Source organism: Peromyscus leucopus, chromosome 16_21 (assembly GCF_004664715.2).
Source record: "Peromyscus leucopus breed LL Stock chromosome 16_21, UCI_PerLeu_2.1, whole genome shotgun sequence".
Taxonomy (NCBI): domain Eukaryota; kingdom Metazoa; phylum Chordata; class Mammalia; order Rodentia; family Cricetidae; genus Peromyscus; species Peromyscus leucopus.
Genome location: NC_051084.1, coordinates 67,366,518 through 67,383,942, shown reverse-complemented (window position 1 = coordinate 67,383,942; position 17,425 = coordinate 67,366,518). Strand labels below are relative to the sequence as shown.

Below are 17,425 nucleotides of genomic sequence, written 5' to 3'. Positions count from 1 at the left end.
GAGTGAATATTCTTGAAAGCACTCCTTGTCTTCTAGAGATGCACGTCCTTGTTGGTAAGGAAAAGATGACTATCCACACCCAACGTCAGGAGCTGGAGCCAGGTAGGGAAGGGAAGAGACCAGGAGAACAGCATGTACTACAAAGCCACAGTGAAACAGAGGAGATGAAGAGAACTTGTATTGGAATCTGGAGGATAAACGATGACACCATTGTTTGTTGTTATGAGAACTGTATATTCCCATGGACATACTGGGTTTTCTCTCCAGAACTTCATGGCAAATATTCCACTGTCCTGAGATGTGAGTAACAGACTCAATTGCAGTTACTTAAAGGACACAATATCAGAGGTGCATTTCTATTTTTTCTTTTTATTTATTCATCTCTCATACAATACATCTAGACTGAAGTTTCCCCTCCTAATAACGCCCTGCCCCAGATCCACTGTTCCTCCATTTCCCTTCAGAAAAGAGCAGACCTCCCAGGAATATCAACCAAACATGGCCTAACAAGATGCAGTAAGACCATGCATTATCTCTGTTGAACTATCATTGAAAACACTTTGAGTCAAAAGAGTGCTTCTCCCTTAATTAAAGTACAAATCAATCCCTCAATTGATGTGTAGTGATTACCCCTCCAGAGAAGATGACGCCCATGCAGGAATGAGCACAGCACAGGAACCGGTCCCTACAAGTGCCACAAATCTGCCGTTTTCTCCATACTTCTCAGCACTGGGCATGTCTGCAGTGATTGGCTTTAATAAGCCTAAGATTTCCAACCTCTAGTTAAGAATCACATTTTAAAAATAGAAAATGTCTAGAAATCATTAATTTTTTTCAGTGTCCAAAACTTTAGAGTTTTCTTCTTCTTCTTCTTCTTCTTCTTCTTCTTCTTCTTCTTCTTCTTCTTCTTCTTCTTCTTCTTCTTTACAAAATAGAATTTTAAGAATGTTGCCTTCACAGTGAATTTAATGTACCAATATTTCTATTCAAATGACATTTCTACTTGAAGTTTTGATATGGTCATATATGAAGTCAAATTCCAACTTTTTTTTTAAAAAAAATTAGCTTTTAAACAATCATTTGAACCCATTCTCTAAACCATGAATTGGGGTTTCTATGTTCCTGACAGTGGGATCGGATGCATGGTCTTCAGATAAGAAACACGTGTGCCACTAGGATGTCTTCAGGTCAAGATGCTTGGAGGGCAGGAGCCGGGTTACTTCATTCTTCTCGAAGGTTCTGACCCTCTTGAGCCCCAACGGATATCATGTTCTTTGTTTATATTCAATTCGGCATTTCCCTTCTGGCTGGGGGACACCCACCAAATGGAGACAACTCTAGAAGCAGAAATGTAGAAGAGACACAGAAGCTAAGAGACAGAGGCCAACAGCTTTAGTCCTAAGTCTTCCTGGTTGTGATCTCTAAAGGTACAGAGTGGAGGCTGGAAGGGTGGGAAATGTCCGCATTGCTGAGTTTTGAAACCTCGAGCATCAACTTTACCGTTGGAGGAGCAGAGAAGAGAAAGCTAGCTTATTTTAATAATCTCTCAGCTTCACGTTGCTCACCTAGGCCCACAGGCCTGTGTTCTGCCCACCCTTCTATCAGGCTGAAGGGCATGCTAAAAATAAACAAGGCTCTTTCTACATCCCTGACTCAAAAGCTATGACACCTCGCGTAGGAAACAGAAGGCCGAATGTGCCACTTTGTGTTCAGACAACGTGGCAGTGATATGGCATGAGTCAGCTAAAGCATGGCTAACACCAGATACCGAGGGGACTGAGTCGGCTAACGATGGCTGACAGCAGATGCCTGGGGAACCCAAAGGGAAAACAGGGATGTGATGATCCGTGACTGTTGCTGATAGAATGCCACTTTCGTGTGATTCTACAGAAGAACGACCTTGAGGTTGGAGATGAGTGCCTTTGCGTTCCTCTCCTGTGGTGGTTTCAATGAGAAAAGACCTCCACAGTCTCGGTACTGGAACACTTGACACCCCCCACCCCTACCCCCACCCCCCGTTAATAGTTGCTTCTGACACACAGGAAGTGTGTCCCTGGGGGTGGACTCTGAGATCGCAAAGCCTGGCCTACCTCCAGCTTGCTCCTTCTGCGTCATGCTGGTGGCTTAAGACATAACTCTCAGCTTCCTTTTCCTGCTTGCTGCCACATCTCCAAGCCATCGTGGACCCTTATCCCTGCAGGACCATACGCCCAGATGCCCGCTGCCTTGATTGAGTTGCCTTGGTCCTGGTGTTTCATCACAGCAGCAGCAAAGCAACCAGTCCACCTTCCTGCCTGCACGCTACGTGGGAGTCTGCCAGTGTGCCTGTGCCCACGCACCTGTGTGCGGCCTATGCAGGCCAACCTGTGTGCTGGTAGTTATTCTTATCCGTAGATGACTCCTTACATTCTCTTCAACCTCCCAGCCTTCTGTAACCCCCCCCCCCTTTCTGGCTCTGGAGCTTGGACGTCAGTCACTGAGTGAAAATCGGCACCTGTGACAGGTGCGTGGGAACTACCTGGAGCTGGTGGACAGACCACAGCCACACCGTTGGGATGACCACCGCTTGGGGATCTTTTTTCCTCAGGAAAGGGGAATGTCTGAGTTTGTGGGGTAAAGGGAGGGGTGACAGAGTACTCCTAAAAACAGAAAGGATTCTAAGGTTTAGAGTTATGAAAGGCTCTGTCAGCCTTGAGCTTTGGGGGTCAGTGAAGAGTGAGAAAAGAGGGGGGTGCAGTTTAGGCAATCAGCCTTTTTTATTTTCAAGTGTGAACACAATAGAACACAGGATGGATGCCTTAACTCCGCGGATAGAATGGATTGCGTAGTTCCCATGAGCCCACTGAAGTTGAACCCAGTTATACATGAAGATGTATGTACTTCTCCATGGAGAGATGCACAAAATTTTAGTTTCTAAGGTGCTGGGAGGTCCTGTGGTCGGAGGTTATAGTCTACCATGGCCTGGCAGCCCTCTTCAATCTCGGCAACATGGATGACTCCATCCCCTGGGAGGAAGGCTCCCTGTTCTCTACCTGGCTTTATTTGGAGACCGTCGCTAGGCCCAGATCCCTGACTTACCTCTAGTGTGACCCTGGACACAGTTCCCTGCCCTGCAGAAGCTTTCCCTTGGCTGCCCACATGATAATTAGACATTGTGCTGGGAGCCTTATGATAGGACCAAGCATCCACAGATGATAATAACTGAGACTTGCACTGGAACTTTATGATAGGAATGTGTTGTTTAATGCAAGTTAGGTGATTCTCCAGCTGTCGTTCCCAATCCTATATATTCCCTACACTCTGGAACACCACTGAGCTGATTCACTGAAGTCATCTCCTGAAGGGCTATCTCCACTATACTCACAGGTTGAACAAGGCCCTGCTTGCCACGTCTGCCCCCTTGGCCCAGTGGCCAATGAGCTGTGGAGGAGGAAGGGACCTGCACTAGTCTGCACCCTATGCATGCACTGGTTTGGGGGAGCCTATTTCCTATGGAGGGATGCCTTGTAGGTGGGAGGGTCTAGGCTGTGCCTCAACTCGGTATGCCAGACTTTGTTGACTCCCCAAAGAAGGCCTTACCCATTCTGAGGAGTAGATGGGGGTTGGGATAGGGGAGAGCTGAGGGGGTGGGAGAAGGATAGGAAGGGGAACTGGGGTTAGTATATAAAATGAGAAAAAAAATTTAAATAAAAAAAGGGATCTGCACCCTAAAAATGTTAGAATGCAACAACCACCAGAACCAGTGAAACATGTGCCTGACACTTAAGTTGTTTTGTGGATGGATGCCAGGCTGCCAAGGCTGGGCCACTGGTGTGGCGTGCAGCTTAAATAAAGCTTTGCTGTGTTTCCTTGTTATTTGGTTTGTAATGAGAGAGAAATGAAATTATATTTATTTCTTAGAGAGGAAATATGTGGCCTTCGGGTCACAAGCGTGGGAGAGTGGGCCCTGTACCTCTCCTGAGCAGCACAGTAGAGCTGACCCTGCTGACAGAGACACAGGTAGTCTCGCCCCACCAATCTGTGTGAGTGATCTGGCCCCACCCCTCATCTGTCATACGGTGGAGTGGGCGATGGAGAGATGCCCTCCCCCAGCCCCACCCTTTGCCACCTATGGCAGGAGGGAGAGCTGGCCCTGCCTCTCACCAGCTGCAGCCACTCAGGGGAACTGGCCCCGCACCTTGCCTGGACAGCACAGTACAGCTGACCCTATTGGTGGTGGTGGTGGGGCGGGGGGGGGGTGTTATAAGCGAGCTGGCCTTGAGGGCAGGAGAGCAGGAGAGCTGATCCCACCCCCCCTCATCTGCCATTTGGTGGCATGGGTGAGGGAAAGATGCCCTTACCCCAACCCTGGTCCCTTGCCACTTGTGGCAGGCAGGAGAGCTGGCCCTGCCTCTCACCAATGGCAGCACTCAGGAGAAAGAGCCCTGCACCTTGCCTGGGCAGTGTGGGTTCAGGTGGGCTGGCCCCCAGGGCTGCCATTGGTGGAAAGAATGTAAGAACCAGAGGTGGTAGGTGACTATAAGAAGACTCTGCTTTCTAGACAGAGTGGGGGGGGGGCTGTTGCGTGTGGTGGTGACAGTGTGCACACATTCTGTGCACACTCAAGCCAGACAAAACCCTAGCATGGGGGCGGGGGATGGGCGCAAAGTCCCACCCCTAGCTGAGAAGCTACTGGTAACTGATAGTTGCTACTAGAACACAGCTCTCTTGAAGGGTGTGACCCCTGGGCAGGTCTAGCATGCTCCAGTGAATGACCACACCCAAAAGCATGTAGGCATCACTAACTGAACTCCACAGGTTTAAAAAAAGAAATAAAGACACAAAGTTGGGTCAGTAAAGAATGGGGTGCGGATCTGGGAGATGAGGGAGAGAGATGAATATGATCAAAATATAATATGTGAGATTCTCAAGAAATTGATAACATTAAAAAAAACTAGGAGAAAGAGAAGTGGAAACAAAACCAATGGAAAGTGCTTAAGTGTGTGTATCTGTGACATATTTCCTGAGGCACTGACACACTTAGATTATTTCCATTCAAAGAACACCAGGAGTTTCATTTACTCCTTCCTCCATGAAACACGAACGGCCTTAGTGAATAGCTCGGATGTGACCTCAGAGCCACATTCTGTTTAAATAGCACCCTTCATCCAGTCCAAGCCGGTCTTCACACATTTGGGATGAAATTGGACTTTTCCTCACCCCTTACAGCAGTGCTCTCTAAAGCGTGGTACCCAGGCTACCAGCAGTAACAGACACATCTGTAACTTGTCAGAAATGCAGACATGGAGCCCTTTCCCAGAACTATTGGATTAGGAGCCCTAGGGAGGAGAGTAAACAATCCATGCTCTGCAAACCTTCCAGGATCCAGGACTCTGGGGCTCCTGTCCCTTCAGGAGCCACTGCATCTACATAGAGCTAAGTGACAGATAGCCTCAATGGTGAGGGAGAAACCTCAGCCTCTTCCTTTATGCTCACTATCTTTATAGGGAGATTGGCTTCCCTGCATCCGGTCACCTTCTGGATGGACCAAGGGCTATGACGCACTCAAAGCAAAGAGTTCATTTATAGACCTACAGAAGACCTCTGTAAATGGAGCCAAGGTCAAATTTAAGGGATTCACTCAACACGTGGCTAGTATCGAAACCCATATTTAAAGTTTATATCAAATCTGAAGTCATGATATTGTTTGAAATTCTAAAAGCACTTACCTGCTTTGGTAATGGGTCCAGAAGAGTGCAGTCGTATTTATAAAGCACTAAGATAATGCATATTTGGATCTCTAACAGAGCAAACCACCTGAAGAAAAAAAACATAAGGCAATTACTTGTCTCTAAAAGACACATGAATACTTCAGTCTTTCTTAATACCACTGAGTGGCTGGGATGGCTCAGTTGCTTTAGAAGATGTATAAATGCTTAGTCATTAGGTGAACACAAATGAAAATCTATGTCTTTTAAGATGTATTTTAGCTGGGCAGTGGTGGCGCACGCCTTTATTCCCAGCACTCGGGGAAACAGAGGCAGGTGGATCTCTGTGAGTTCAAGGCCAGCCTGGGCTACAGAGTGAGTTCCAGGAAAGGCGCAAAGCTACACAGAGAAAACAAAACAAAAAAGATGTATTTTATCTTAATTTGTCTATGTAGGTATGTCTGTGTCTGTATGTATGTCTGTGTGCATGTGAATCTACCCTCAGAGGCCAGAAGATAAACAGGCACATGCACACATGTATAAACAAAAGTAAATCAAAATGTTACATTGTATCTTAGCCAAAAGAAAAAGTATGAAAATATGATTTTACCCAAATTTAAATATTTGGACATTCTAGTAGAATTTTCTCAGGTACCCACTGGAGGTAAATTTTTGGCAATGGCAAAATAAAAGTTTTAGGCATTTACTACAACGTTGAGTTTTCTTCCATGGCTAACACTAGAATCTGACCATCTGTGGCACTCAGTATTTTTTTTTTCAGAGTCATCAGAAACCAGCTGAGCTATGTTCATGCTAAGAATGTTTTCCCAACACTTCCAATGTCAAAATAGTGAAAATAATGAGGTGTGTTATTTATAACAGATTCAGTTTTTACCCTTACAGGAACAAGAGTGCACATCTAGAAAGAAAACTCATTAAAACACAAACATGTTGAAAATTCCGTAGATACTTAGCACTTGTGGATTTTCCCCAACTGTAAATACCCGTCAGGACGCAGCTGCGGGGGCTTTGGGAAAAATGAGGTCCCAGCGAGGCTGCCAAGGCTGAATGGGGTGAGAGGGAAAGGGTAAGAAGTAGGGCAAAGGGGATATGGTGAATGTGGGCACACAGACGCTGCAGAGACCTGGGGCCTGGAGAGGGCACTGACCTGGATGTTCCTGAAGGCAAACCTGAGCTCGATCTTTGGGGAGGACCGGCTTTAACTACGCAGGCATGGTGACTGAAAGCCTTTCCAGTGCACCGAGAGCAGGGAGCATGGGGGTCTGGATACGGCCGGATAACCCCTGGGGGAGGGTCGCCAGGGGCTTCCAAAGACACAGCTGGGGTCACATTAACAGAGAACCAGGAGTCCTGACAGGTAAGGGTCTGATCGGCAGCATCGGTGTCAGGCTCCTCCTAATCAGAGAGTGGCATTCACAGAACATTCATCAGTGCATACTAAAGATGGAGGAAAGGGAGTGAGTGTGGAGCCAGGGTAGCTGACATAAACTATCACCTGAGGAGCTGGTTCCACAGGGGAGAACGCAGGTGGGGTGACAGAGTGAGGGTGGATGGGTAAAAGACAACCTGGACTAGCAGGTGTCTCCGAGGACAGCAATGTATGTCAAAGAAACTGAGAGCTAGGATCGGGTGGAATTACTGATTTTCCATTTTGGATATTTTGATTTTGAACAAACTTTTATCGTTGCTGTTGTTTTGGTTGCTGTCGGTTTCAAGTCCAAGAAGTCCTAGAACCCCATACACAATCCCAGGCTGTCCCTGAACCTCTTCTGTCTCCTGCATACTTGGATTACAGGTGTGTGCCACCACATCTGGCTTCTCCCTGACTTTTGAAGAGGAAAAACCTCTCTTTTTTCCTCCTAGAAGTCACTGCAGATGATGCCAGGGAGGGCTGGAAAATCATCCCCGCTGCCAGGAGCAAGAGGAGCTCTGCCGTGTATTCCTGGTTGCTACCAGCTGCAGCACATGAAAATAGAATGCTCTTGCCCTGGAATTCAGAGATGGCAGCAGGCAGGCATAGTTTCAGAGGTATCATACATTGAAGCATAGCTCTTCAAGTTCAAGAGGAGGTGCTTCCCCACAATCTCATCCTCTTAAGAAATCTTGGAGGAGGGTAAAAATCAAGTACGTGGCAGGAGGCAAAATAACCCAGACTCAGTGGTTCTCCACCGTCAGCATCTGTCAGAATATCCTGGGAGAAGGGGGAAGGCAGAGCTCACTGCACCTTACCCTTGGGTTTCTGACTCCAAAGGAATGGGACAAGACACAAGCTCTGTGTTTTGTGCAGGTTTCTAGGTAGTTTTTCCACTGGTGTTGTGAAGCCCACAACTTGGAAATTGATAATCTAGAGGAATTTAGTGAAGAGAAGGGAGGAACGCATGCTGGCAGGTGTAGACTTATCATCGCTCTTCATTTTAGTGCCCTGCATCCAAATGACAAAGAATCCATGAAAGGATTTGGCTGAGGCATGAGACTTTTGTCGGGGTGACAGTAGGCATAGACAGGAAGAAGAAAGGTAAATACTTTGTGCGGAGTGAGGAAAATCAAATGGAAGAGGATATGACGGTAAGAATGGTGTGGGAGTGAGGTGGGGGTGAGAAATCACGCACAGGGTAAGAGGGCTTGTTGCTCGTTCAGAAGACTGGAGTTTGGTCTGCACTGAATGTGCTTTTACTCACGGAGCCATCTTGCTGACCCTAATCTCTTCTCCTCCTCCTCCTCCTCCTCTTCTTCTTCTTCTTTTTCTTGAGACAAGTTCTTATTATATAGAGCAGTCTGGCCTCCCAATCACAGAGGTCTCTCTGCCTTTGTCTCCCAAATGCCAGAGTTAAAGCCATGCACCACCATGTCCAGCCCACCCCAAGGAATGCTATTGAATGCAGAATGCAGGTCTGGCATTTTATTGAGATTTATTTTTAAGAATGTGATTTAATTTTTTTTAATGTATGGATGTTTCTGTTTTGCCTGAATGCATGTTTGCATCACATGTGTACAGTGGCAGCTGAGGCCAGAAGAAAGCATGGGATCCTCTGGAACTAGAGTTGTTAGCTACCACCTGGTGCTGGGCACCGAATCTGGGTCCTCTTCAAGAGAACAAGTCCTAACCACTGAGCCACCACTCCAGGCTTTTTACATCAGTTATTCATAAGAAATGTTGCTCTATCTAATGTTTGCTTTGTGGTATTTCGGTGTGGAGTTAACTGTGGTAGTGCTGACCTCATCAGATAAGTTAGGAACTTGTCTCTCCATGTTTTGAACAAGTTTGAGAAGGGTTGAGATTACTTAATGATGCACCTGAAAGCTTTGGGTGAAGGAAAGCAAACAAAAAGAGAAGATGGGAAGAGATATTCAAAGTCAGGGATGACAAAATTAATGAAAAAGAAAAAAAAATACAAATAATCAATTAAGCAAAGAGTTGGGACTTTAAAAAGATTAATAAAACTTTGGTCAAATTGAAAAGACTAAAATTAATAAAATGTGAAATGAAAAGTGAGTCATTACAACAGACATTGAGGAAATCCAGAAAATCATAAGGACAAACTTTGTTCACAAAATAACATCAAGTACCTACAATATACCAAATTAAAAGTATAAAAGTAATACACCAAAATACTGCTGGGTATTGAGAGATGGTGCATATTACTGTGCAGATATTTTTCTTCTTTCTACTTATCTATAATCATGACTGTTCTAATAGCTTACAAAATTATTAATTTTAAATGGAAAAATGAGTTTATGACTTTTTGTGAAAGGGGAAAAGATGTATTTATAATACTGCTCTCCAATTTTGAAAGAAAAAAAGTTAATGTTACTAAACTGGAAAAGCCACAAGAAACCAATTTCTAAATGTAGCTGACGTACCACAGTTAATCAAGATGAAATAAATAACTTAAACAGACACATAACCACCAATGAGACAGTAGTAGTTAATACTCTCCCAACCAACAAGAGTCAAGGGCCAGACAGATTCAGCACAGAATCATACACAGAGTGCAGCTTGCACACATGAACTCACAGTGGCTGGGTCTGAATGCCAATATCTGTACAAGATCAAGCCAGTCCAAACCCCAGCAAGGATACTAGAGGGACTCATGAAAGTCTCCCCACCCCACCCTCATCTCTGTGTGAGGAGCTATTGGTAATGGAAGCTGCTGGAAAAGGGACAGTAGAGTCAGTTTTCTTCAGGGATGCAATCCTTGAATAGATGGATACCCATGCTCCAGTAGATCTAATACCCAGGCACATACAGGCAGTACTACATAGACTCAGTGGGTATTTTTTAAATGAATGAAAGAAAGGAAGGAAAGAAAGAAAAAAGAAAGGGAAGAAGGAAAGAAGGAAGGATGGAAGGAAGAAGGGAAAGGGGAGGGAAAGGGGGAGAGAGAAGGGGATAGATGGAAGGAGGGGGAGGGATGATACAAAGTTGGAGGGGAGAAGTGGGGGGGGTAGAAGAGAAATTGAAGGGAATGAGGGGTGGGTTTGATCCAAACACATTATATGCAAGTATGACTGTTTTATATATATTTTAAAAGGAACAACCACAACAGAAAAGGACAGATGCTATCAGTTCTGTGTCTACATGCCTCTTTATTCACATCTGAGAGGAAGTGACCACTCTTGAAGTCTCAGTAGGAATCCTGATAGCTAACTTTCTTGCTGCAAACACCTGCCATCACCCAGACTAACTACTATGGGGAGGAAAAGATGGATCTGGGTTTGAATGAACTGATTCACTGAGGGGGCAGTGACCCACATCAGTAAAGTGGGTGGAATCAGAGCCACAGAACACCATGACTCTCCATGTGAAAATTAAGACTACCAGAAAGGGAAAAGGAATGAAGCCATGGCAAGATAGTGGCCAATGGCTGATCCTGGGGCCCAGTGCACTTCAGTTCCAGCCCCATTTTCTGAGGAGTGAAACCCTCTCTCTTGGGTTTTATTTTGAGACAGGGTTTCACATGGCTCAGGCTGGCCTTGAACTCCTGATCTTCCTCCCTCCATCTCCCAAGGGCAGGGATTACAGATATGCACCAGCACACCTGTCTCTGAAAGCCTCTTTCTGAACAGAACATATCTCTCTTTCTGGGAGATAGTGGAGATAACTAAAGAGCAGTCAGTAGCTCACTCAACTGGGTAACATGAGGCATCTACAGGGAAGGGGTTTGGAGAAAAGAGCACACCCCACTGGAAGTGACTCCTTTCTCTCTGTAGACACATGTAGACAAATACCCTCTCCTTGAATCCTGTGTACCACAAAGGGCTTGGGGTTCTATTTCACATATGAAAAGAAAAAAAAAAGACTCCTTTTCTGAAAGTTTTGCCCAGAAAAGAACATGTTCTGTTTTGGAAACATGCTCATCTAAGTGTGAGATATTACCCCTGAGATGCTGTTCAGTTCTCAACAGACTTAAATCTTAGCCTCATAATTAATATCAGAATTAAGTGGCCAAGAAAATAGTGACTGCCATTCTTTAGTGGTTTCTGTGCTCTTCTGAGTGAGCCAAGGATCCTTAGCAAGGCACCAAGAAAAGACAACTGTGACTAAAAATTAATAAGAGGTTCTGGCAGCCTGGCTGAGAGCCTTGGACCTAATGACACTTACCCATCATCTGCCCTCATCCCTAACCCCTTTTTATAGACCCTAACAGACATGTCCACACTTTGTAAAAATATTAGAGTGCATTTCCAGATGTTAGAGAAATGTTAAACCAATGAATGCTTTCATTTACTTATATTTAACTAATGGAATTTAAGAGACACACTTATTCACAGAACACATTCCTCAGAATAATGTGTTATTTCATTCACTGACCAGTAAGTCCACTGGGATTAGAGTGTGCTCACTCTTCAAAAGTACTGTGCTGTTTCTATGCATTAAAGTGTAAAAGCTGTTCATGCCCCTTCTCAAATGCAAGATTATGCAAAAATAATTTACTAATATCTAACCATAAGAATTATAATATCTGCATGATAAATACATAGGGATGAATGTACTCACAGCTCACAAATCCCAAATAGCAGTAGCCTTAATACTAACAAATATGTACACTGCATTCCTATGATTCCTATGGGAGCTTTTTTTTTTCCTTTGCAGATTAACAGGACCATACCCCAAGAAGACATACTTTCTTGAATGTTTTTATATTGATTATTCCCATGTTATGGAAGTTATTCTACATGTAAGTCCTCTTGCAGGCCATGTGCCAACTTCCTTTAAGTAGGGCTAGGGGGTGTATTAAGTGTTTGTGTGTGCATTCAAGCATACAGGAAGGCACAAGCATGTGAAGGTCGCACGACACCTGTGATAGCCAGCCCTGCCCTTCCACCTCCTGTGGGTCCTTGTGACTGGGCTCAGATCATCAGGCTGCCCCTGCAAGTGCCTCTACCTGCTGAGCCACGTTTCTAGACCAGGGCTAGCTTTGTATCCTGCCACATCTAATCCCCCCAACCACAGTAAGCTGTTCGGGAACATTTCCTATTCTTGAACCTGTAGTTTTGAACAAAGTGACCTGAGTTAGAACACGGGTTAGAACCCCTTCTGTGGAGGAAGGAGCATCATCTGACTGGTTTCCCAAGGTGATGCTCAGAACCCTGCAGTGAGCATAGCATACATCCAACAAGTAGTCACTGTGTCAGTGAGTAATCATGTTAATGTTGATTGCTCAGGAGCTGTTAAATCAGTTGACTAACTACTACTAATCTACATTAGCTGAGTCCACACTTTTAAGGCATTTTTCAATAGTTGTGAGGTTTCCATTAGTAATGCAAGACACATCAATGACTTTGTACCCTAGCATTGCCCTGGGATACATAAACACCACTGACCCTGCACAACACACACACACACACACACACACACACACACACACACACAGAACCAGTTTCTATTCTTCAAGGATAAATGCCTCTTTTTCATATTTCAAATATCGAAGCCTCACTCTTATCACACCATCTTATCAAAGAATTTATTTCCTGCTATAGATCACTGTTAATCTTGCTAAAGACCAGAATCTTTAAACATATTTATTTGTATGTGTGTTTTCCTGAGTTTATGTGTGTCACATGTGTGCAAGTGGCCTTGTAGGCCCAGACCCCAGAAAACTAGGGCTATAGGCAGCTGTGAATCACCTGAGTGGGTGCTTAGAACCGAACCTATGTCCTCTGCAAGAGCAGTAAGCACTCTGAACTGCTAAGCCAACTCTCCAGTCCCAGAGTTGTTGTTTTGCCTTGGAATTCAACCCACAGCATTTGGTACAGCTGAGCAGATAGCCTCTTGTAAGTGTGGGAACAAAGTAAAGCCAGTTTCCTTTGATGGACATCCCAGGGGGCAGCCAGACAAAGCATGTCCCCTTCCTGTAAGATCACCAGCTCTCAGAGAGTCCCATGCAAGGAAAATTCTCCACTTATAATCCCATCTTTCTCTTCCACTTGAATCTCGTAGCTCAATATGAGCCTGTCTACTATGATCGGGCTCTTCATTTGGCATTCTACTATTTCTAAAGAAGTTTGATCGCTCACACTGCTTCCTCCTGCTGGAAGCCTGAACTTCATTAGCAATAGAATTAATTGGGGTTTTTAATTAGTGAGGTTTTTTTAAAATAGATCAGACATAGTCAACATTTGTGTTCAACCCATAGAATATGGTTATATGATAGATATTTTTCTTTCTTCCCTTCCTATGATGCTATAGGGAAATGCTGCAGGATATTTGATCACATGGTGTGAAGATGTGTCTCAGTCCTTCCTTATTTGCCTAAGGTACCTTCTGATTGGTTTAATAAAGAGCTGAACTGCCAATAGCTAAGCAGGAGAGGATAGGTGGGACTTCCTGGCAGAGATAGGAACTCTGGGAAGAAACCAAGAGGCAGAGATTCGCCAATGAGAACAGAGAAAGTTGGACGGATAGTACTCAGGAGGGGTAACAAGCCATGTGACAGAACATAGATTAATATAAATGGGTTGATTTAAGTTTTTTGGTTTTTTTTTATTTAAGTTTTAAGAGCTAGTTGGGAACAAGCCTAAGCTAAGGCCAAACTTTCATACTTAATAAAAAGTCTCTGTGTCATTATTTGGTAGCTGGTGGCCCAGAGAAAGACCTGACTACATTGGCATCCAATGTGGAGGCCCATATATCCAAGCATGAGGCCTGTGAGCAGCTGGCATGCTACTCCATGGGAGAATAGGTAGAAATGCCTGTTGCACGCAGCTCAGCCCAGCAACTTCCCAGAGCTGGGATGGGTAGACACAGCTCCCAGCAAGTGCCTGCAGGCTCTTGTGGACCTGAGTGGGGCAGAGCCAGCTACCAGTGCCATGTGCTAAACAGAGCCACAAAAGGAACCTGTATATACATAAGGGCTTTGCAGCATTTTCCCAGAGTCATGGTGTGCATACTCCTTAGTTTCTCCAGCAAGCTTGTAACTGTTCATATGCAACCACCCCTTCCTGTAGGGTCAGTCACAGCAGGTAGCCTGGCCCTTTAAGGCTTGGCTCACAGGATCAGAAAACTGAAAAAAAAAAAAAAAAAAGCTAGGTCCAGACCAAGAAAACCTCTGAACAGGTACAGTATACTTGAAAATGTGCTTAGGTGCAGAAGAAAGAAAAGAAAATGAAGAAAATGGGTATAGACAGTCCTAAAAAGTAGTTTAAAAATAATAAAATCTTTAGAGAATAAAGTAACATAAAAAGAATAAGCCACGTGAGAATGGAAAAGATGACACAGTGAGTTTGGACCCCTATATAATGCTTAACTAATTCTTAATTTTTTAAATGCTAATAAGCAAAAAACAACAGCTGTTAACAGACATTGGATTGTGGGGAAAAAAAACTACTAAATTAAACCAGCCTGTATATTTTTAAGAATGCCTTAACTTCAAAATGGAAGTTACAACATGTGTTGTGTTGGGGGAGTGGTTATGCCTTTGTTTCCAAAGGAAACAAAAAGCTATGGATTCCATCAAAATTAATAAAGATCAGATTTGACCAGGGGGACCTCCTGAAAATCTTGGCTGTAGACATATAGAAACAAACCAAAGAAAACAACTATAAGAAAGGTGATGTAAGCCGATCCCTGGACATGGGAACAACTCAGAACCCGAATGAGACATGATACATTTTGTTGGCTACCGAGTCCTCATGACTTATTACTACATGCCATCCTTTCAAATGGCATGGAGATTTATATTACAGTTTGGTTATATATAGTTCAAATGGTCTTATAAAGTTGACAGATGCCTTCTACCTGCTCAAACATAAAGTAGAGAATCATCTTTAGCTGACTTGTACACACTGCATATTCCATACTTGTGTTAATGCAGATATGTATGTTACCTTTAAAAGTTTGTGTGTTTTCAGAAAAAAAAAAAAAAGAAAAAAAGACCAGACACCAATGAAGATGAGTGGCCCAGGTGATCCAGCTTCTCAGAATGCCTCTGTTGAAGTTTCTTCAAAATTTTTCATCCATAACAACTTCAAAGCTGTTAGCAGAGATGGTCCAGCCTCACAGACTACTCCAGCCAAAACTTTAGATAAGCTCTGCACTTTCCTATCACACAGAGACTGAACAACAAATGATACAGCTACCTCTTCCAGGACTTGACCATTACCCAATTTTCTCAGGGTCCCCTAAAGATGCTGTTATCCCCCAGACAACAGAAGTAATTTTAAGAACACAACACCCACATTTCCAAGAGGTGGCGTGGGTGGATTTTGGTTATTCAGTGGGTTATGGATGTTTGTCATTGTTTAGGGGGGTTAGTTGCAATTTGTTATTGGTCATGGTCATGGTTGAAACTAAGCAAAGGAGGTTAGATTCAGGGATCCCTTTATGAAAAGAAAAGGGGGGGTAGATATAGGAAAGATAGGATAAAAGGGTAGATTATTGAATCTATTTTTAAACTAAAAAGCAACTACTAGTCTCAAACATTTACACTGGTATGCATTTTTGTATATTGATACAAATTTAAGGTTATTTTTGTTATAACATACTGTATATATGTTTCTACTCTCGTTTAAGGTATTGTACCTATGCAGCTCATTTAAAAATGTAAAAACTCTAGTCCTTGAAAGCTATTATTACAAACTGCTTGGGATAATTAAGAAATGTGGGTTAGTAGTCATTTGTAACAATTAAACTTGTAGTCATATTAGGTATGTTTTCAAGGTTAAACAGAGATATGTTTTAGATAGATAGGTGGTATTCAAAAACTTCAGAGATCTATAGAACATGGCATTTAAGATGTTTTAATAACATAAAACTTTTCATGACAGTGATATATGTCTGCTTCTGGCAGCACCAATCTACTTCAGAGAAGATGATGGGCATCGAAGAAACTCCATATGGAGTTTGCTTTAAATGTGTCAAAGCTAGTTACTGGGCAAGAAACTGTCCTTGCCTCAACTGCTGACAATATGCTGTCCAAATTGGACAAGCAAGACACAAAGGAAGTCAATTGCCAAATTTTGCCAAGACAAGGTAGGCCAGTCCTTCAAAATTCCTGCTTCACAGAAAAGTCTGTCAGATATTCTAGACCTATAGGTCAAAGATGAATGCCCTTACATTGCAGAGGAACCTTGGGTGACTGTCCAGGCAGCCAGCTGTCTCTATAATTTCTATAGCTTTGGACGTTGCTTGTTCTGCACTTCCTGTTAACTCAGGTAATATTTTATCCTTCTCAGGTCTCTGTTGGGATTGAAGATTAGATAGTTATAGTTTTACCATTTTCATTGTTACCAAATTCAAAAAAGAAATTCATAAAAGAGATGTATACTTTATAAAGCTTGGGAAACATAAAAACTTAAGTTGTTTAAGAAAATAGTTTAAGTTCAAAAAGGTTATTTTCATGAGGGTAATACTAGTTATAATAAAATATGGCTTAGGTATAGAACTTTGTACTCACTAAGATAGGAGAGATAATAAAGTACTTTCTTTGAATTTGCCAAATACAAATGGACTAGACATTGTGAATTACAATGTTAGAGTTAAAAACCTTTCCTTTTTATTTAGACAAAAAGGGGGAAATGTTGTGGGATAATCTTTTTGTACACTGTAAAGATGTGTCTCTGTTTTAACTCACATGCCTAAGGCACCTTCTGATTAGTTTAATAGAGAGCTGAATGGCCAATAGCTCTAAGTAGGAGAGGATAGGTAGGACTGAGAGAGAGAGAGAGAGAGAGAGAGAGAGAGAGAGAGAGAGAGAGAGAGAGAGAGAGAAACTCAGGCAAAGAATCTGAGAGGTAGAGAATCACCAGCAAGATGTAGAGGAAGTCAGACATATAATATGGAGAAAAGGTAAAAAGCCACACGGAAGAATGTAGATTAATATAAATGGGTTAATTTAAGTTTTAACAGATATTTGGGGACAAGCCTAAGCTAAGGCCAAGCTTTCATACTTAATAATAAGTCTCTGTGTCATTATTTGGGAGCTTGTGGTCCAAAAAAGTCTGACTACAGGGAGTGTCTAGAAAGGGGTCCTCTGCAAACCCCTTAGAACTTCCACTATTTCTAAGATGTGCTACAGATCTTCCATTGTGTCTGTTAGTTGCTGGTGGCTGTACCAAGTACTTACTTAGCTATATCAGCAAAACTTTCCATGCTCACCCAAGAGAGGAACTCTTATGGAACACCAATGGCATGAACTTTTAGGAAACAACAGCTGTGTGGCCATAAGAGTATGTATTTATGATGGACTTTGATGGTCAGCTACATTGCAGGGAACTTT

General features: G+C 43.3%; 1 protein-coding gene across 1 annotated transcript in view; it reads right to left on the bottom strand.

The window, feature by feature from the left end:
• Positions 1-923: 923 nt before the first annotated feature.
• The window catches only part of LOC114707856 (24-hydroxycholesterol 7-alpha-hydroxylase), an 81,638-nt gene continuing 65,136 nt past the window's right edge, over positions 924-17,425 (bottom strand). The window contains exons 11-12 of the mRNA XM_028890717.2: positions 5,709-5,796; positions 924-1,337 (exon numbers count right to left, since the gene is read on the bottom strand). Coding sequence (XP_028746550.1) covers positions 1,266-1,337; positions 5,709-5,796 — 160 coding nt within the window. The 3' untranslated portion in view covers positions 924-1,265. The remainder of the gene's footprint in view (positions 1,338-5,708; positions 5,797-17,425) is intronic.